Here is a 22065-nt window from a genome sequence, read left to right on the forward strand (position 1 = left end):
CACCGGGGTCAGTAGCAGGACCATTACATTTAATGTATGTAACTGAACTGCTCTTAGTTTTAGGGAGTGCAATTTCAAAGCTTCCAGACGATGAAATAAAAACTGAACAATGTATTAAATAGTTAGCAGGATCAGGCGAGTTCATGTAAATGCTGATGAAATAGCCGGACACATTATAGATGGAATTTAACGTAGATAAGTGTGAAGTGATTTGAGAAACAGCATGGAGAGGTTGTGCAACCCAAATGATGCTATTTTCGGGGTGTGTGTAAGAACAGAGGGCCCTGGGGTGAATATTGGCTGGAAGTCAAGGAGGCAGTTAGGAAAACATAAGGGATACTTGGTTCTGTAATTCCTCCTCAGTCAGATACCATACCCTAAGACAATGTTGGCGATTTGGACTTCCATTGGATTGGTCCATGATTATACTTGGCAAAGTATTGCAGTGGTTTGCCATTCTGCATTGTGGCGGACCAGGGAACACTCCCGCTCTTACCGCCATCATGAGGAGTGGTAGGATTTACAGGCTGATAATCAACCTGTTTGACCATGTTATCAACACCCTTCTATCTGGCCATCAAGCCCTGAAATGGGACTCAAACCCAGATCTTCTGGCCCAGAGGTAGGGATGCCAGGGCCCGAGAGAGGGGCTGCAGACAGTGCTAATCACTGGGCTCTGTGTCTTGAGAGGGTCTGAGCTCGGGCAGCGCCGACCCTTTCCTCAAGTGGCCGCCTCACCCTCCAGGGGTAGCGGGTGAGTGAATGAGTGCCGTGTGCCCACAGGGGTACGGGGTCCCAGGCTCAACTCATAGCATTTCCTGCTGGCAGCACTGACCCTCTGCTTAGGTGGCACACAGCCTCATCCACAAACCACATTGAAGCCCAATCCGATGGAGCTCCAGGGAGGAGCATCCTAATTGGGCTGTCACTAGGGAGACCTACCCCATGCAAGTGAGCCTCCCCCTCCTGGGCATTGACCAGGTCTCCCCCTACTGTGTTCAAAGTCTACACTTGGAGGTGCCGATGAAGAGGATGCAGGATTGCAACTGCCTTGGGCCAACGAGGCAGATGAAGTGCATAGATAAAGATCGCAGGGTCTCCTCCACTTCAATCTGAGTGGATGCAGATAGGTTGTGATTAGCAACACCCCGTCTCCTGCAAGAAAACCACAAAACCCCTCTTTTAGCCCAATTTGTTGGAGGTACAGAACTGAAAACAATTGATGAGTTCGAATTTGCTAAAAGGGAGAAAAATCAGCTTGATTTTCCAAAAAAAAGTATAGATTAATCAGGCTCCAATTATGGGAAGAAATTGAACGGAATGAATTTTAAAAGGTATTTACAAAGATTTAGCTTGATTCTTAAAATTGATTTTTTTAATACATTGAATTATATCGCACGGGGTAAATTTTCCAGTTGCCGTGGGAACCATCGCTGGGGGGGATGGACAATTTGATGCACCATTGAAAGATCCATTGTTCTTGGAGAGAATTTCTGCTCCCGCCCGCCCGAGGCGGAAAATTCCCGCCCAGTACTGATATCGTCAGCATGTGTGTAACTCATATTAACAAAGTACTGGACAAAGTAGGAATGGAAATGTCTTGAGACTAAAAAAGAATCTTAAGCAGATTCCTACACAAACTACAGGAGAGGGTCAGGAGATGAGCCACATTCTTCTCCAAGCATGTTGCTCGATATTGCTCTACAGAGTAGAATAGTTTCTGAGCCACAAGGTGGAATTATATAGCCTCACTCGTCCCGAAACCATAAAATCCCACCTGAGGTCAATGGACCTCCCCATTGTCCGCCCCTCGCCCGCTCCGATTCCCATGGCGGGCAGGACGATAAATTTTCGGCCACGGTGTCTCAAACAGAGTCAGGTCCTGGAAATGGCCCCAGCTAGGGTGGCATGGTGGCTCAGTGGTTGGCACTGCTGCCTCACAGCGCCAGGGACCCGGGTTCACTTCCAGCCTTGGGTCACTGTCTGTGTGGAGTTTGCACATTCTCCCCGTGTCTGCGTGGGTTTCCTCCGGGTGCTCCGGTTTCCTCCCACAGTCCAAAAGACGTGCTGGTTAGGTGCATTGGCCATGCTAAATTCTCCCTCAGTGTACCTGAACAGGTGCTGGAATGTGGCGACTGGGGGATTTTCACAGTAACTTCATTGCAGTGTGAATGTAAGCCTACTTGTGACACTGATAAATAAACTTTTTGCAATTGAGTCCGGGAGAGGAGGTAGATCCAGGCTAGGCTGAGGCCAATTCGGAGCGTGTGCCACCAGAGGCGAACATACGATCCGTGTTAGCTAAACCCCCAGTCCTCTCCTACGTTCCTGGGAACTATGAGTTGGGGTCCAATTTGTCTCCCTCCAGCTCCCCTCCCAGATTGAAAAGGCAAACAAAAATGGATTTATTAGTTAGCTCTGCTGCTTGGCACTTTTTAATGGTCACTTTTATTAATTAGTCATTAAAAAAATATATCAATTTGTTACTTTGTCATTTTTTTGGCCCCTCATGTTGTTTGTGATTTATTAACACCTTAATTATTATTTTTTTAAATGCATGTTTAATATTGTGCCAATCTAGATCTCAGGCAGCTGCTGCTGGGTTTCTTGCTGAGAATTGTTTGCTCCAATAGAAACAGTAAGTGCTGGAAAGTCTGCATATGTCTGGCAGCATCCATGCACGGAGGAACAGAGGTCAGTGACCCTGCCTCAGAACGAGTGCAGAGTGTGGACTGGGAGCATTGTCTGTTTCTCTCTCCACAGATACTGCCTGGTCTGCTGAGTATTTCCAGCATTTTCCTTTTGTAGTTTAGATTTGCATCATCTGCCATACTTTGCTCTCTTATAAAATACTCCATGCTGGGCATCTGGAAGTGTGGTGTTAGTTTCATTTTAAAATGAGAAGATATCCATCACTCAATGCGACGTGTAAGTCTTCTGTTAAAACCCACTTGTGTGGATAAGAATCGTGATTGCAGGTGAATGGGCTGGTGCTAATTTACTGGAAGGTTTCACCATTTTTAAACTTGGGAGAGAAACCAGGGGTCATGCACCAATGGAATGTGTCGCTGTGAGTCCAGGATACTCTCACTTGTACATCAGATTGTTGTTTGCAGCGCTTGTGAGTTCAATTCTGTTGAATGTTGCTGTCTGGATATAGGACAGAGCCAGTTCCAAAGAAGCAGAGATGGTTGCAGTATACTAATGATTAGGGGAAACCTATTGGTATTATCACCAGACTATTAATCCAGAAACGTAGCTAATGCTCTGGGGACCCGAGTTCGAATCCCGCCATGGCAGATGGTGGAATTTGAATTGGCCGTGCTAAATCCTCCCACAGTGTAACCCGAACAGGCGCCGGAGTGTGGCGACTAGGGAATTTTCACAGTAACTTAACGGCAACGTTAATGTAAGCCTACTTGTGACGCTAATAAATTTATAAAATGGCTAAATGAATAAAAAAAATTACAGGGAGGATGTGAGACGATACAGTGGAGATTTGCAAAGATGTTGCCGGGACTTGAAAATTTTGCTATGCCTAAAGATTGGCGCTGTTTACTTTGTAACAGAGACTGTTGAAGGTTTAATTAAGGTGTTTAAAATTATGAAGCGTCTAGGTAGAGTGGATAGGAAAGACCTATTTCCCCACAGAGAGGTTAATAATCAATAATAAGGTTTAAGGTAATTGCTGGAATGATTTGAGAATTGAGGAGAAATGTTATCTCAGTATTGTTAAGGCAAAAGCCTCATTGCACTTACTTGGATATGCGCTGGAAGTGCAGAGTAAGCTGGCTGTACTGTCAGTGTGTGTCATTTTCATTTGACAGGAGCACTGCTATTCTCACCTTTGCTACTCTAGCCAATGTTCTCTCTTAACCTGGCAAGGTTGAATACGCATACAGGAAGGACAGTCCACCACCAGAAAACAAAAGGGAAAATGCAGCAAAATCTCAGCAGGTCTGGCAGCATCTGTAAGGAGAGAAAAGAGCTGACGTTTCGCGTCCAGTTGACCCTTTGTCAAAGCTTTTATCCAGTACATCACCAGAGCTATTTATAGGGACCAGCAGCTACTTTCAACTGATGCTTCTTAATTTCTCCTGATCTGCCCGAGTTTGTAGAAGTATTGTGAGTTTTATATTGCTATTAAAATGCACAGTCGACAGGGAGAGGAATTCATGTGGTGAATTTCCATGCTGGCATGCTGCAAATCAAACCTCCTTACACCTTCTCTCATCTAAATTTATCTTTGTAATCGTTTATCCCTTCTCCTTCATCTGCTTGCCCAGTTTCCTCTTGCATCTATGCTGTCAACTACTCAATGTGTTATTGAGTTCCACGCCCTATCCGCCCTTTGGATAAAGAAGTTTCTTCTGAATTCCCTATTGGAATTTTTGGTGATTAGTTTGCATTGAAGGTTTCTAGTTATGCTCTTCCTCACAATTGGAAACATTCTCTCTGTATGGACCCTATTAAAAACCTTTCATAATTTTAAACACCTCCAATAGGTCACCAGTCAATATTTGTGCTTCAAAAGAGCAGGAACCCAACTTTCATGATATGCACACCAGGCATTTCTGCTACTGCCCTTGTAAATCCTTTCTGCACCCTCTCCAGTGCTTCTATATTATTTAAGTAATGTGGTACCCAGAACTGCAGTGCTCAGTGTCGTCTGACCAAGGTCAGATGCAGCTTGAGCATAACTTCCCTATTTTTCAATTCTATCCTTCTGAAAATAAAACCTAGGGCTTGGTTTGCTTTTTTACGTGCTTTTCTCCAATCCATTAACTTGGTTTTCATAATAGTTATGTCCTTCTCTATCATCCACTTAAAATGTATTATGTTATGGTCACTATTAGCTGGATGCTCCCCACTTGTACTTCTTTTTTGTGCTCTGGTTCATTCTCCATTACTAGATCCAATGGGTCTTCAGTTGTTGGGTGTTGTTCCATATTGAGTTAGAAAGGAGGCCTGCACACATTGGAGGAAGTCCATTCCCTTATCACTTAGTTCAATTAATATCAGGGTAATTGAAATTTCCCCATATTATCATTCTATGTTTTTTACTCAATTCCCTAGTTTCTCTGCACATTCCTTCCTCCACCTTGATCTTTCTACCATTAAGTGGAGGTAGAAATATGCAGACAAGCTAAGGATTTGAGTATATGATTATTGAGCATTGAGAATAAGGAGAAGAAGGAAGAGATGAACAAAAGAGGAGGTAACCGGCCCATGTCCTTTCCAGCCAGGCTGCTCATGGCCAGCTCAACTGGCTAAACACAATCCCGATTCTCCATTCACTAACAATCCCAGGCTTTACTTCTCTCAGTTCCTAACCATCACGGATTCCTTCTGGCTACAACGCTGAAGTAAAAGCCATCACAAAACAACCATGTTAAGTCAACTTTATCAAAATAAAGCACACAAAAGTCAACTACTCATCCTTGCACATTTCCTTAGCGCCTGTCCTGAAGGTATCTCTCCTTGTCATGATGCTCCTACGGTGGCCAGCCAGTGGGAGGCCGCAGGTGGCCTCACAGGAGGAGCTCAGGCAGCTCTGAGCGGAGAAGGCCTGACTTTGGGCTGCACCAACTCGACATGGTGGCAGCGGTTTGTGCTGGCTGCCCGACAAGCAATTGCAATGGCATCGTCAAAGGGGCAGCAGTGGGAAGGCGAAAGCTCTCAGCCTGAGAGAAGACAACAGTTTGGTATTCCATGAACGTACAGCAGGCAGGTGTGGCCCATGGAGCCACTGCCATGTCATAACGACAGCATTCTGTGCCTGCAATGCTACAGGTTGCGCTTCCATGGTAACAAGCACAGATTTCATGTCCTGAGTCTGAGTTTCCACTACAGTGGTCACACAGCTAGCACTGCAATAGAATCTGTGACGTTACGCTTCAGACGTGGAGACTTTGGAGAGATTCCAGAAAAGATTTACCAGGATGTTGCCTGGTATGGATGGTATTAGCTATGAGGAGAGATTGAATAAACTGGGGTTGTTCTCCCTGGAAAGACGGAGGCTGGGGGGGGCGACCTGATAGAAATTTATAAAACTATGAAGGGTATAGATAGGATGAACAGTTGGAAGCTTTGTCCCAGGGCAGAAATGACAATTACAAGGGGACACAAGTTCAAGATAAGGGGGGAAAAATTCAGTGGAGATGTGCGGGGGAAGTTTTTTTCCACAGAGGGTGGTGGGGCCTGGAATGCACTGCCAACTGGTTGAGGCAGATACGTTAGCGACATTTAAGACTTACCTGGATAGACACATAGACAAACGGGGGAATAGAGGGATACGGTTGGTTGGTCTAGGTAGGAAATTTGTGTTTGGCGCAGGCTTGGAGGGCCGAAGGGCCTATTCCTGCGCTGTACTGTTCTTTGTTCTTTGTTTTTCCGATACTGCATCATGGTTGGCTCTGCAAATTTGCTAACGGAATTGGTCACCACTTCCACACTGAAAAGCAAGAGCTCTGATATCTATGCAATGTCCAATGGCTAGTTGATGCCAGACTCCTCGTCAGTGATAGCAGCCTTCCTGGAAGGCCAGCCATTACAGGGAATATTTCAGCATGCCTGCCCATCAGTCCTTTTCCATATACCTGCTCCACTAAAATCCTCATCTGAGTCCACTGCGGCTGAACTCGCGTGTGTGGCCTCACCCTCTGGAGAACTGGCACTCAGTTGTAGGCTACTTGTGCTCAATGAGTCACCAAGTGTAGATGCTGGGTTGGCACTGCTGCCTCACAGGGCCAGGGACCCGGGTTTGATTCCCGGCTTGGGTCACTGTCTGTGTGGAGTTTGCACGTTCTCCCCGTGTCTGCGTGGGTTTCCTGCGGGTGCTCTGGTTTTCTCCCACAGTCTGAAAGACGTGCTGGTTAGGGTGCATTGACCCGAACAGGCGCCGGAGTGTGGCGACTAGGGGGAATTTCACAGTAACTTCATTGCAGTGTTAATGTAAACCTTACATGTGACTAATAAATAAACTTTACTTTACTTTGCTACCTTCTAAAGTATGCAAAGTAGCAGTATTTGAGCTGGTCAAATCGATAGTGACAGTGTTTGATTATCACCAGTCTCTTGCTTGTGTTGCACTTCCAGGACAGTTACCAGTTCCTGGGTATCAGGTAGGAGAATGGCAGAAGGGTAAGGTTACTTTGAGAGAAGCAGGAGAAAGCAAGGGGTGCGTGTTTGCACCATTGGCAGCTTGTAAATCAGAAGAGGGGGTAGTGAGATGTGAGGACGAGCATTGGGTAGAAACCTACCATTATCTTCAGTGAGCTTCATCCAATCGGATCGAGCGATGCGCATGTCATGGTTGGGATGCGGGCAGTGTGAGCAGACTGGAATGTGGGGGTGAGGAGTGTAACAAGTGTTCTGTAGATGAGGTGAAGCTATGAATGTGATAGGCTTGGTGGACATTAACAGGACAGTGACAGGGGGTGGTTCATTGAGCAGTGTGTGTATGTGAAGTTATTGGTTCAGTTGTAGGAATGTGGCGGGTGAAGGTGGATTCACTGCCCTTGACCACCTGTGTGAGGTCAACGAATTTCTTTCGGCATGGCACCCAGAGTGTCAGGCCTGCACTACTGGCATCGACCTCTGCGGCTATCTGCTCCCACTGCCTGTCCAGAAGATCTCCCGAGGGTGGAGGACCTTCCTCCTCCTGTTGATCTCCTGCACCAAGGCCTCCAGTGCTGCATCTGAGATCCTTGCTCTGTATCCTGTAGCGGCATTTATCAATGTTCCATAATGTTCGCAGCCACTCTGCACCTGCTGCTACAATGCACCCCCCCTTCAGGTGGACTTAGAATCATAGAATCCTGCAGTGCAGAAGGAGACCATTCACCCCATCAAGTCTAAACTGACCACAATCCCACTAGGTCCTATCCCCATAACCCCATGCATTTACCCCAGCCAGTCCCCATGACACGAAGGGGCAATTTAGCATGGCCAATCCACCTAACCCGCACATCTTTGATCTTAATGGTGCTAGCCTTGCAAGAACTTGGGGCTCATGTTGAGATGTGCAGCAGTGCCATTAGCACTGAGCTGCACACTACTATCATTTAAACTAGCAGGCAGCCTGAAGAATCACAACTGGTGCAGAAACTGAACTGGACCAGCCATATAAATAATAAATAACTTTGCTGCAATAGCAGGCCAGAGCTGGGAATTCTGCTGTGATTAACTCACCTCCTGACTTCCCAAAGACTGTCCAACATCTACAAGGCACAAGTCAGGAGTGTGATGCAATATTCAACACGATCCAGGATAAGGCAGATTGCTTGCTTGGCATCCATCCACCACCTTAAATGTTCCACCCCTCCAACAATAGCGCACTAAGCTGCCATCCAAGATACATTGCAGCAACTCACTAAGGATCCTTTGGCAGCGTCTTCCAAACCTCTCATAGGACAAGAGCAGCAGATACATGGGAACATCAACCGCAGGTTACCCTCCAAGTCACACACCATCCTGTCTTGGAAATACATCAGCCGTTCCTTCACTGTCGCTGAGTCAAAACTCTGGAACCCCCTCCCTAATAGCACAGTAGGTGTACCTACATCACACGGACTGCAGCAGTTCAGCTCACGAGCACCTTCTCAAGAGTAGCTAAGGATGCGCTTGCCACTGATGCTCACATCCTATGAACAATTTTTTTTTAAAAGCAGCAGGCATTGTTTAATCATGCATTAATAATGGTGGGACTGATATATGAGGAGAGATTGACTAGGTTAGGATTGTTTTTGCTGGAGTTCAGACAAATGAGGGGGGATCTCATAGAGACTTATAAAATTCTAACAGGATCAGGCAGGGTAGATGCAGGGAGGATGTCCCCGATGGTGGGGGAGCCCAGAACCAGGGGTCACAGTCTGAGGATTCAGGGTAGACCATTTAGGACAGAGGGGGGGGGGGAGACATTTCTTCACCTAAAGAATGGTGAGCCTGCGGAATTCATTACCACAGGAAGCAGTTGATACCAAAACATTGAATGTATTCAAGAGGTGGCTGGATATAACGCTTGGGGTGAATGGGATCAAAGGTTATGGGGAAAAAGCAGGATTAAGCTATTGCGTTGGATGATCAGCCATGATCGTAATGAATGCTGGAGCAGGCTCGAAGGGCTGAATGGCCTCCTCCTATCTTGTATGTTTCTTTGTTTCTATCATCACCCCCATTTTGGGGCCTCAGTCCCATGCAGTTCATGAATACTTTTCCCCGTGGCTCAGTGTCAGGCATCAATAAGCCCCATGAAGGCAAAGAGCTTGAACACCTCTGGTTTAAAAGGCTGAGCAGCAGAATTTATTGGAGGCCCAGCCCACTCCGCCATGGGCTGCTATCCTGAAGTTTGTCATACTCTTAAGCACCTGATTTTAGCCATGCTCCAAAGTGGAGGCAGAGAGAGAGAGTGAACAGCAGGGGGGAGTGTAAGCCAGAGCCTTCCCACACAATCTTTAGTGGTATTCACAGCGGCAGGTTGACTCCTCGTATCACAGCTTAGGGTGGGGATGATCCATATTACAGGGTTAATATAGAGTGGCACGGTGGCACAGTGGTTAGCGCTGCTGCCTCACAGCGCCAGGGACCCGGGTTCAATTCCCGAGCTTGGGTCACTGTCTGTGAGGAGTCTGCACATCCTCCCTGTGTCTGCGTGGGTTTCCTCCGGGTGCTCTGGTTTCCTCCCACGCTCTGAAAGACGTGCTGGTTAGATGCATTGGCTAAATTCTCCCTCAGTGTACCCGAACAAGCGACGGAGTGTGGCGACTAGGGGATTTTCACAGTAACTTCATTGCAGTGTTAATGCAAGCCTGCTTGTGACACTAAACATAAACTTATATGACTGTATTTATATTCAGAAAAAAAGTGATTCCTCATTTTTAGTGATATCTGTGAATTCAAATTATTGCAGGAAATATTTTTCTCAGGAAAGTAAACTTAACGATGCTATTTTTAACAATTTTAATAGGTGTCTGTGGCCCCATTAAAACTGACTAAAAATAGCAGTATTAACAAATTTCCTTCAGTCAGAATGACTGGAAATTGACCTGAGTCACTACACTTGCAATCATTTCCTTTTTGCAATTTCAACATTACCTTCTTGACGAGTATTAAAGACCAGGGCTGGAATTCTCTGGCCGTTCGTGCCCCACCGCCGCTGCCAGCGAGGGCAGAGGATTTGGCGCTCAACCTAATCTCCGTTCACTGCAGCGGGACTGGAGAATCCCGTTGGCGTGAACGGCCGGAAAGTTCCCGCACAGAAGTTTGTTCAGCTTGCCGATCTCTCCTGATTCATCATCATTGTTCTCTCTCGAGATCGTGACCAACGTGTGGTCTTGGACTTCGTGCTCACAACTATTGATGCCACCTTCACTCACTGCTGGGAACATGTGGTGCAAGAAACACCACTCCTACATCTGAGCCAGAGCTAGGGCTACTAATGCAAATTGTCTGCGTTAAAGTGTAGGTGTCTGGTGGGTGGGTGTTACCTGCTTAACACAGAGATCAACAGCAATAGCAAGTGGTGTCCACCACGCCTATTGTAGTTGCCTCAAAATGATGATCTGCTGTGTAGTGCACATCTGTGAGCAGTGTACGCTAATTCCATTGGTAATCCCAGGTTTCCCTCTGTTAGAATCATAGAATGATACAACACAGAAGGAGGCCATTTGACCCATCATGCCCTGTGCTGGCTCTTTGAAAGAGCTATGCAATTAGTCCCATTTCCCTGCAAGTTATTCCCCTTCAAACATATATCCTATTCCTTTTCGAGAGGGAAAGGGAACATAGGTGGCCAAGGTGATTAAGAAGACATATAGGGCGGCACGGTAGCACAGTGGTTAGCACTGTTGTTTCACAGCTCCAGGGTCCCGGGTTCGATTCCCAGCTTGGGTCACTGTCTGTGTGGAGTTTGCACATTCTCCTCGTGTCTGCGTGGGTTTCCTCCGGGTGCTCCAGTTTCCTCCCACAGTTCAAAGATGTGCGGGTTAGGTTGATTGGCCATGCTAAAATTGCCCTTAGTGTCCTGAGATGCGTAGATTAGAGGGATCAGTGGGTAAATATGTAGGGATGTGGGGGTAGGGCCTAGGTGGGATTGAGGTCGGTGCAGACTCGATGGGCCGAATGGCCTCTTTCTGTACTGTAGGGTTTCTATGATTTCTATGATCATGCTTGCCTTCATCAGCCGGGGCATTGAGTACAAGAGTTGGCAAATCATGTTGCAGCTATGTAAAACCTTGGTTCGGCTGCATTTGATGTATTGCGTGCAGTTCTGGTCACCACACTACCACACTGAGAGAGTGCAAAGAAGGTTCACCTGGTCTTGAGGGCGTTGGCTCTGAGGAAAGGTTGAATAAACTAGGACTGTTTTCACTTGAAAGACGGAGGCTGAGGGGAGACCTGATAGAGGTCTACAAAATTATGAGAGGCGTAGACAGGGTGGATAATCAGAGGCTTTTTCCCAGGGTGGAAATGTCAGTTACAAGGGGGCACAGGTTCAAGGTGAGAGGGGGGAAAGTTTAAGGGAGATGTGCGGGGGAAGTTTTTCATGCAGAGAATGGTGGGTGCCTGGAACGTGCTGCCAGAGGAGGTGGTGGAAGCAGACACATTAGTAACATTTAAGAGGCATCTGGATGGGGACATGAATAGGAAGGGAATAGAGGGATATGGACCAAGTAAGAACAGAACTAATTTTTAGTTTAGTTAGGGCATCATGATCGGCGCAGGCTTGGAGGGCTGAAGGGCCTGTTCCTGTGCTGTACTTTTCTTTGCTCTTTATTCTTTGGTGAAAGCCTCTATTGAATGCATTTCCACCATTTTTTCGGGCAGTATATTCCTGATCATAAAGCATTTTGCTTAATATATTGTTCCTAATGGCACCCTTGGGTGTTTTGCCAATTACCTTAAATGTAGCTCTTGCTGTAATATGGACTAGCCGATAATGGTTCTTGCATTTTTAATGTTGGCCTTTGTGCTATTAAACTTTCCTGGTACTGCGCTGTTGACCCTGACATTTATGGGGAGGTAGAAGGGAGCAGGACAGATGCCTATGGGTGGGCAAGCCTGAAATACCAGGAAGGCAGCAGTGCTGCCAAATTTGATAACAGTACCTCATGAACCTTTCTCTCCAATTCCAGCCTGGCAGAGGCAAGGGAAAGCCTGTGTTAGAAGGCCGCAGTAGGGGCTGACTGAGGACCAGTCTATGAACTCCTGTCCTAGACTGTTCTAGAAGGCGGAACATTTGGTTCACATTTACTTTATCAATCCCATTGAGTATTTTATATACCTCAATCAAATCCCCACTCATTCTTCTGTGCTCCAGCGAGTACAAGCCCAAGTTACTCAACTGCTCCAATATACGACAGCCCCTCAAATCTGGAATCAATCTAGTGAACCTCTTCTGAACTGTCTCTAGGGCCACTACATCTTTCCTCAAAGAAGGTGACCAAAACTGAACACAATACTCCAAGTGTGGTCTCACAAGTGTGGCCTTATACAATTGTAACAACACTTCTCTACTTTTATACTCTAGACCCTTTGCAATAAATACCAAGATTCCATTTGCCTTCCTTACAACATTCTGTACCTGCATACCCACTTTAAGGCTCATGCACACAGACACCCAGATCCCTCTGCACAGACGCCTTTTGAATCTGTTTCCCATTTAAATATTAATTTGCCCTTTTATTTTTCCAGCCAAAATTGATAACCTCGCATTTATCCACATTAAACTCCATCCGCCAGATTGTAGCCCATTCTCCTAACCTGTCAATATCCATTTGTAAACTTTTTATCTCCTTTTCATAGCCTGCTATAATACCTATTGGTTTCTCTTTTGAATATATTTAACCCACAATCCTTTGGAGTCAAGGATTCTAAAGATTTGCAACCCACTTAGTGAAGACATTTCTCCTCATCTCAATCCTTAATGGCAAACCCCTTAAACTGACCCCAAGCTGTATAGACTCTCCAACCAGGGGAGAAAGCCTCTCCGCATCCACCATGCCAAGCTCTCCAAGATTGGTGCACGGTGCCATGGGATTAACTCTCATCCTTCTGAATTTGGGACCATTCTATTCAACCTTTCCTCAGTTTAATTTATTTATTAGTCACAAGTAGGCTTACATTAACACTGCAATGGAGTTACTGTGAAAATCCCCTAGTTGCCACATTCCGGCGCCTGTTCAGGTACATTGAGGGAGAATTTAGCATGGTCAGTGCGCCTAACCAGCACGTCTTTCGGACTGTGGGAGAAAATTGGAGCACCTGGAGGAAACCCACACAGACACGGGGAGAGCGTGCAGACTCCGCACAGACAGTGACCCAAGCTGGGAATCGAACCTGTGTCCCTGGTGCAGTGAGGCAGCAATGCTAACCACTGAACCATTGTGCTGCCCCAGCGGGCAGCCCTATCATCCCAGGTATCAATTCAGCGCTCTTTCTCTGGGACAAGTAGGTTTGTGCTTGAGAAAATTAGCCCGTGAATGTTGATCAGTCTGTACGAGCTCTGGCTTGGATTTACCCATGTCTTTTCTCTGCTTTGAACAGACGCCAGCGGTTCCAGCCAGCAACCATGGAAGCCAGAAGGTAGTAATCAATCAATACATGGTGAACATGCCAACTTACCCACGGAAAACCAGACACGTGACAGCTGTTTGACCAGATGGACTGTGTGTGCCCTGGAGGGCTTTGTATATTTTATGCTTCCATCTCGTTTTTGTACTCTGGTTTCCTTGCATTAGAAATCATAACTCCTGGCAAGCCTTCTGCATTTGAAGAGTCTCTGACAGCAAGAGTCATTCCTTAATGGGAAAAAGATTGATTGTAGGAAGGGGTTTGAGTTGCAGGCTGCATGCGATTGATCAAAGCTGTGTGGACTGAGGCAATTTGATACAAATGAAATTAAACACAAGGTTGGGGATTTCTATTCTATCCCACGGGCGTTTTGTTCCAAATGAAGGGAAAGCTGTTTCATATTACTTTGTGTTCTTTGGAGTGTCATTTACTTAAATTGCCCTTGAGTCACCGTGTCAATAAATGGGACTGTGATCAGTTTTTGCAAACCACCCCACCCCCGGCACCCCCACCTGCAATTCCACAGTCCCCTCTGTGTTACCAGAGTGTCCAGTTGGTATCGGCTGAACTAGACCTTGCTCCAAGTGAACACACTGGGAGGACATAAGCCATCTTATTCCGCTTTACTTGATGATTCGCCAATCTCACTCCTGTTTCCTAACCCTCCCACCGGCACCCCAACCACACAACCCCACCTCCGGGGCTGTCAACCTGCCGCGGAGTTTTAAAGCACAATCCAGATACCATGTTCAGCACCGTGCCAACCTACATGCCAACCCCTGCAACATTACTTTCCTTCAGTGCCCCCTACAGGGCTGTAATCTCGAGGATCAGATAGCCAGCTCCCTTTCGAGAATCCGCCTGTTTTTTATTCTGTTCAATACAGATTTATGAAGAAGGAATACTTTTATAATTGCTCCCTTCACAACCTCAGGGCAAAGAACAAAGTGCCTGACAACCAACGAAGTGCTTCTGAAGTGTGATAGTGTGGGAAATGTGGCTGCCAATTTGTGCTCAGCAAGCTCCCACAAGCAGCAATGTGTTAATGACCAGATAATCTGTTTATGTGATTTTGAATGAGAGATAAATATTGGCCAAGACACCGGGGAGAAACTCCCCTGCTCTTAAAGGTAAATGACCCACTCCGTCAAATTACCCTGTCTCTCGAGACGGTGGCAATGAAGATTTATCTCAGCTAAAAGATTTAGGTGGTCAGTATCTGGGAGAGGCGATGGCCTAGTGGTATTATCATGAGACTATTAATCCAGAAACTCCACTAATGTTCTGGGGATTGGGTTCGAATCCCGCCACGGCAGATGGTGGAATTTGAATTCAATGAAATAAAACAATCTGGAATTAAGAATCTACTGTTGACCATGAAACCATTGTCGATTCTCAGAAAAACCCATCTGGTTCACTAATGTCCTTCAGGGAAGGAAATCTGCCATCCTTACCCGGTCTGGTCTTCATATGACTCCAGAGCCACAGCAATGTGGTTGACTCTCAACTGTTTTCTGAAATGGCCTAGCAAGCCACTCAGTTCAAGGGCAACTAGGGATGGGCAATAAATGCTGGCCAACCAGTGATACCCATGCCCCATGAATGAATTAAAAAAAACTCTCAGGCAGTCTGGGTCTTCTCTTATCCTTATTGTTGTACCTGTATTTTCTGCTACACTATCGTATGGCCAACAAACAACTTTTACACACTCGCTAAAATATAAACCCATGAATGTTCAATGATAGGGTATGAGTTTGATTTGTTTGATTTGTTATATGTTATTAAAGATGTTTAAGTGTGCTGTTGCATTCTTTTTCCAATGAACAGTCTGAGTTAATATGGTGAATTATGAGCACGTGCTAAGCCAGATGGCTGATCTACCTGACCCTTTACCAGGAACGATTTTATCATAAAAGAAATTCCCTCACATTTGTACCTTTGCCACTTCCAGACTTGACTACTTCAGTGCTCTCCTGTCCGGCCTCCTATCTTCTACCCTCTATTCATTTCACTTCCTCCATGTTCTGCTGCCCATATTCTGTCCTACACCAGATCCCCTTCCCCTATCACACCTCTGCTGGCCTTGTTGGTTCCCCCAAAACCTCAGGTCCAAAATAATCACCCTTGTGTTGAAATATCTGTCTCTAAACCTCCTCCAGTCTTGTGACCCTCCTTAAACCTGCACACTCCTTCTCAACCACACCAATGGTCTTGCCTTCGGCTATTCAACGGACCTTTCCATGGTCTGCCCCTCGCCCGCTGCCATTCCCGTGGTGGGCGAAATGGGAAAATTCGTCCCATAGCCTTTTTCCCAGGGAAGGGGAATTGGAAACAAGAGGACATAGTCTCAAGGTGAAAAGGGAAAGATTTAAAAGGGACCTGAGGGACAACTTCTTCACGAAGAGGGTGTGTGTAAATGGAATGAGCGGCCAGAGAAAGTGCTTGAGGCAGGTTCAATAGCAACATTTAAAAAGCATTTGGATAAGTACATGGATGGGAAAGGATTCGAGGGATATGGGCTAAACGCGGGCAATTGGGACTGGCTGGGAGGGCACCATGGTCGACATGGACCAGTTGGGCTGAAGGGCCTGTTTCTGTGATGTATTGCTCTATGACTCTATGACATGATTAGCGATGTTAGTTAGGGATGAAAACTGCTGGGGACACAGGGGAACACACATTTCCCAAAGTCCCTGAAGACCTTAGAATCATAGAATCCCTCCAGTGCAGAAAGAGGCCATTGGGCCCAATGAGCCTTTAATGACAACAATCCCACTCAGGCCCTATCCCCATAACCCCGTGTATTTACCCTGGTAGTTTCCCTGACACTAAAGGGCAATTTATGATGACAAATCAACCTAACCTGCACATCTGTGTGGAGTTTGCACATTCTCCTCGTGTCTGCGTGGGTTTCCTCCGGGTGCTCCGGTTTCCTCCCACAGTCCAAAGATGTGCGGGTTAGGTTGATTGGCCAGGTTAAAAATTGCCCCTTAGAGTCCTGGGATGCGTAGGTTAGAGGGATTAGTGGGTAAATATGTGGGGGTAGGGCCTGGGTGGGATTGTGGTCGGTGCAGACTCGATGGGCCGAATAGCCTCCTTCTGCACTGTAGGGTTTCTATGATTCTATGATCTTTGGACTGTGAGAGGAAACTGGAGCACCCACAGGCACGGGGAGAACGTGCAGACTCCGCACAGACAGTGACCCAAGCCAGGAATCGAACCCGGGTCCCTGGCGCTGTGAGGCAGCAACGTTAACCGCTGTGCCATCTTTTAGGCGTCCTAGTTTTGAGCTTCCATCCTCTTCTCTACTTTTCCTCTCTTCCTTTAGGAATTTCCTTAACAGCCACTTCTTCGACACGATTATTGTTCATTCCAACAATATCTCCTCCTTTGGATCATCTTTTTTTATTGGTTTGCCTCAGTGACGCACCTCGAGATCTTTTTCCTGCTTTAAAGGGGACTTATGATTGTTGTTTTGTCACTGAAGGAGCAACTTCCTTGTCCCTGAATGTTGTGCAAGGCATGCTACGCACAGAAGACATGGGATGAAACTGAAATTGGATAATTGAAGTGGAGGAGAGAGGCAAGATGGATAGCAGGAAAGGTGCAGTAAGGAATTCATTGAGAAAGGTTGGTTTTTCTTGAATTGGAGTTAATAATGAAGTAGAGAGTGACATTGTGTGACACGGTACTAGTGTCCCTGCCTCTGAACCAGAAGCTCAATGTTCACGTCCCACTTTGGTACTTGATGGCCACAGAAGCTGCGTTCATGATGTAGCCAAACATTAACTATCAGCCTGTAAATCTTCCCAATGTATCTGGTGGCAGTATCAGCCGCACAGCAGAAGGCAGCAAACCACTGCAATACTTTGCCAGGCATAATCATGGCCCAATCTAATGGAAGTTCATGGCCACCAACACCCCCTTAGGGAGAAGGGAGGAGTGAAGTAGAAACTATAAAAGGACATGAATGTAGCCCAATCCATCACGCAAACCAGCCTCCCATCCATTGACTCTGTCTGCACTTCCCGCTGCCTCAGCAAAGCAGCCAGCATAATTAAGGACCCCAGCACTCTGGACATTCTCTCTTCCACCTTCTTCTGTCGGGAAAAAGATACAAAAGTCTGAGGTCATGTACCAACCGACTCAAGAACAGCTTCTTCCCTGCTGCCATCAGACTTTTGAATGGACCTACCTCGCTTTAAGTTGATCTTTCTCTACACCCTATCTGTAACTGTAACACTACGTTCTGTACCCTTTCCTTTCCTTCTCGATGAACGGTATGCTTTGTCTGTATAACATGCAAGGAACAATACTTTTCACTGTATACTAATACATGTGACAATAATAAATTAAATCAAATCAAATCAAAATCAAGATGGGAGAGGGATGGGAACATAATAGCACAGACAATGAGTGGGTCCATGCGGAACAGCAGAGATGCAGGTCTTGGTAAGCAAGATGAAATCGATGGCACCCTAAGTGAGATCTGAAATGGAGGTTAAGGGGAAGCTAAACTGAACTATTTGATCCAAATTGGTTGCAATCCAGTGGAGAGAAACATCAGGCAAAATGGGAGAAAGAAGAAATAAATTCTCAGTGTCCTGGCTTCAGACAGGAAACGACTACTCTAGAACAACAGAGATAGCGGAGCGGAGTAGGCAAGAGACTGAACAGTCTGTGTTGCTGGGTCAGAGGTGAGGGGATGGGGGTACGTGTGGTGGTGATACTGGTTGTGAGGGTGATGGCAATAGCAGAAAGCCCAAGATGGCAGGAAAGGGCAGACAAGGTGTCTGAAGGTAGCAGAGAAGAAGAATAGGTGGAAGTCAAATACACCCTTAATTCGGGCAAGCCAACAAATACGACGTAGGAAGGAGGCGACTTCAGTAATGGGAAACTTCTTTGTTGAAAGAACTGGGATATTTTCTCACATCCCAGGGGATAAAGTGTTCACCCAGGTTCACCAAGTTTCACTTATTAATTTAATTCAGGAGAAACGTCTTAACCCAAAGAGTGGTGAGAATATGGAACTGCCTGGCACAGGGACAGGTTGAAGCGAATATTCTAGATGCATTTAAGGGAAAGCTAGACAAGCCTGTGAGTGAGAAGTGAATAGAGGAAGCTTGAGTGAAGCATAAACACCAGCATGACTGGGCTGAATGGCCTTTTTGTGTGCCAGTATTTCCGATGTAAATACTTGGGTGACATGGCAGTGGAACATCTGAATCAGGGAAAGCTAACAGAAGGAAACCCAGCTGCAATTTGGGAATGCCATCCAATGCATAATGCTGCTACTAGATCTCGGAAATAGAAAAGTATTCCATCACCGGTATTGACATTCTGGACCTTGACAAGCACTGCAAATTTCAAACAATATTTGAGGTGCATCGATTTCTTTTCCAACTCTGGCGCCGGATTTAACCTTGTGCTAACTAAGCTCCAACTTTGGGGGCCTGACAAAATCAAGGGCCTCTAAATAAGAAAAAAAAAGGGGCTCAATATCAAGTTTTATTTTAGTTGACTGTTTAGATGGGAAAATGAATCCTTAAATATGGATGTTTCATTCCGATGTGACAAAAATATACATGTCGCAGTTGGCTACATCATTATTGGTCAGAATGGATTCACAAATCTGTGCAGATACAACAAATCATCTCCAAATTTTACGGAAATCCATGGAAAAATGCGGACAAAGGAAAGTTTTGTTCAGTTGCCCTCCTACAAAATTTATGTGCTAAACGTGACTAAAAAATAAGTTAATGATTGTGATGCCCCTAATGGCCAGGAAATGCTTTCTCCAAGAGACACATTTCGGGTGAAATCCTTTATCCCTCTGATGGGTGCACTTGAGACAGACCTGAAGAAAAGAGTGTCTTGACCCTTAGCCAGACCCCAAGTCGTGGGGGAGATCTGATTAGGGATCAATAACATTTTGCTGTAAGTGGACAAAGTTTGAGAGTGAAGCTGCTACTGAGTGAATAAAGCCACAAAGTTCTACGGGTTTGGAACAAACAAACACAAACGTTACAATCCAAGTTCAAGAAGATAAAACAATGTGAAAAATCTATTATATACTTGCACATTAAGGGTAAGTATGAGATACATGTGAACTAACAGGCAAACTGTGGTTGAACAAATAACACTACATGCTAGATGACAGATGTGACCAAAACAGAATCTATGGATTTCTCAGCAACCCACTTAGAAGTTTATCACATTGTGAGCCAACTAATCGCACTGAATCATTGTCTTTATCATGAGGGCTTCCAATCTCAACACTTAAAGATTTTGCCTTGGAATTTTCTTCAAAGGTCGCTCCCTAATCATCAACAATAATCCACCTTGCAGTGTTTCAATCTTGCCTTCCAAGATTCCTTTCTCCTGGATCTCCAAATACATTCTAATTTCCCCTTTCAAGCCCAATTTCAGATCTTTGGCTGTGCCACACGGAATACCACTGCTCAAAAGTGATACCTTTGCCCCAACGGCCTGCAGTGTGGAGTCACCAACTTTCAGCTGTCTTCTCAGATCGCCAGAGCTTCTCTTATGTAGGCACTTCCTTGGGAGACCCAAGGTTCATCAGGAACCAGAGTTTCTCACCTCTGAACTAAAAGAGAAAGGTTGAGTTTGAGATTCGTCACAAGAGCATTCCTAGGTGAAAGTGTTGCAAACAATTCTTTTCATTTTTGGTTGGTTTAGATGCCTTTTTTTATTTGTTCATGGGATGTGGGCGTCGCCGGCTGGGCCAGCATTTATTGCCCATCCCTGAGGGCATTTAAGAGTCAATCACACTGCTGTGGGTCTGGAGTCACGTGTAGGCCAGACCAGGTAAGGACTGCAGATTTCCTTCGCTAAAGGACATTAGTGAAACAGATGGGTTTTTACGACAATTGGCAATGGTTTCATGGTCTTCAGTAGATTCTTAATTCCCGATTTTTATTGAATTCAAATTTCACCATTTGCTATGTTAGGATTTGAACCCGGGTCCCCAGAGAGTTACCCTGGGTCTCTAGATTACTAGTCCAGTGGTAAAGCCACTATGCCACTGCCTCCCCTGAACTTAAAGTTTATTTATTTATTAGTGTCACAAGCAGGCTGACATTAACATTGCAATGAAGTTACTGTGAAAATCCCCGAGTTGCCACACTCCGGCGCCTGTTCGGGTACACTGAGGGAGCATTTAGTATGGTCAATGCACCTAACCAGCACAGCTTTCGGACTGTGGGAGGAAACCGGAGTACCCGGAGGAAACCCACGCAGACACGAGGAGAACGTGCAAACTCCACACAAACAGTGACCCGAGCCGGGAATCGAACCCGGGTCCCTGGTGCTGTGAGGCAGCAGTGCTAACCACTGTGCCAAATAAAGTGTAAAAGATCTGATGAAAGATGATCCTGAAGGTTGGCCTCATTGGGGAAATGAAGTGCTTTGATGCTGATATTAAAGAAAACTATGCAAATAAAGGACATTAAAGCCACCGGGACCTGTATCAAGTTGTCATCCAAGATAAGATTGAATTGGCATTCCCTCATGGGGAGACAACATTGTGGCTCGTGCTGAGTTTAACGGTAACAAACCACCCAGGGGACAGGGCATTTTCGTGACTGAAAAACATTAAGAGTGAACTGCGGACACCAATGTTGCCGGGAAAGCGATCTGCCCTGAGCACCGTGCGCATCAAAAGTGATAAACTTCATCGCTTATCACCTGAGGACATCATCAATCACCTTACCCTCCAAAAATCACAAAAAAAACATGTTTTAAATGAATAACTTCATGTGATGTACAAACAGACAGCCTGCTGGTTATATCATTGCTGATTTGTGTTAAAGCTTTTCTGTTGGTGATGATAAAAAGTTTTGATATGTAATAATTAAGAAATCACCAACGTATTTTAATTTGAAAGTGTTATGTAATGCAAACAAGTATTTGGTAAGACGTGTTTTAGTGGGTTTTATTTCGTTGTTTCTTCGTCTTTTGTACATGTGCAAATATAAAGCTGTCATATTTATATTTTTAGTGTTCGTTCCGGGACAATAACAGAGGATTATTTCTATTGTACGGGGCCTGTAAAGCCTGACATAGCTTAGGGCCTCAATGTGTCACAATCTGGCTCCATCCAACTCCCTCCCTTCCCCTGTCCCCCCTCACAAAGGGAAGTGGAGAGTGGGGGAAGGGGAGGACGTATCGATTTGTGGTGCTCCAGCCACCATGCTGGTGTCGGCTTGATGGATCAGGAGGTCTTCTCCGGCCGATCAATTCGCCATGTTCATATGTTCAGTTGCCATTAAACACATTTTTATATTATTATATTTATATTTTATATTATTATATATCCTCAAGTTGCAAAAAGGTAATAGAAAGGCAAGAGGAATCACCCCCTTTTCCTTGCAATAATTCTCTAGAGTTACAAAAAAATTACAGCACAGATGGAGGCTACTCAGTGTTTTAGACCATTCCCCCTGCTCTTATAATCTAGACCTTGGGGAATAA

The 22065-nt window shown here is 45.6% G+C and overlaps 1 protein-coding gene across 2 annotated transcripts in view; it reads left to right on the forward strand.

Moving 5' to 3' along the window:
- Window positions 1–15390, forward strand: part of LOC144506628 (immunoglobulin superfamily member 5-like) — a 79933-nt gene extending 64543 nt beyond the window's left edge. Inside the window, exon 8 of one of the 2 annotated variants that reach the window (XM_078232994.1) lies at window positions 13546–15366. In XM_078232994.1, coding sequence (XP_078089120.1) covers window positions 13546–13656 — 111 coding nt within the window. In that variant the 3' untranslated portion in view covers window positions 13657–15366. Of the gene's footprint in view, window positions 1–13545 lie in introns of both variants that reach the window. The other variant, XM_078232993.1, reaches the window with a different exon arrangement.
- The last annotated feature ends 6675 nt before the right edge of the window (window positions 15391–22065 follow it).

The sequence above is a fragment of the Mustelus asterias genome, chromosome 17 (genome assembly GCF_964213995.1).
Source record: "Mustelus asterias chromosome 17, sMusAst1.hap1.1, whole genome shotgun sequence".
NCBI lineage: Eukaryota > Metazoa > Chordata > Chondrichthyes > Carcharhiniformes > Triakidae > Mustelus > Mustelus asterias.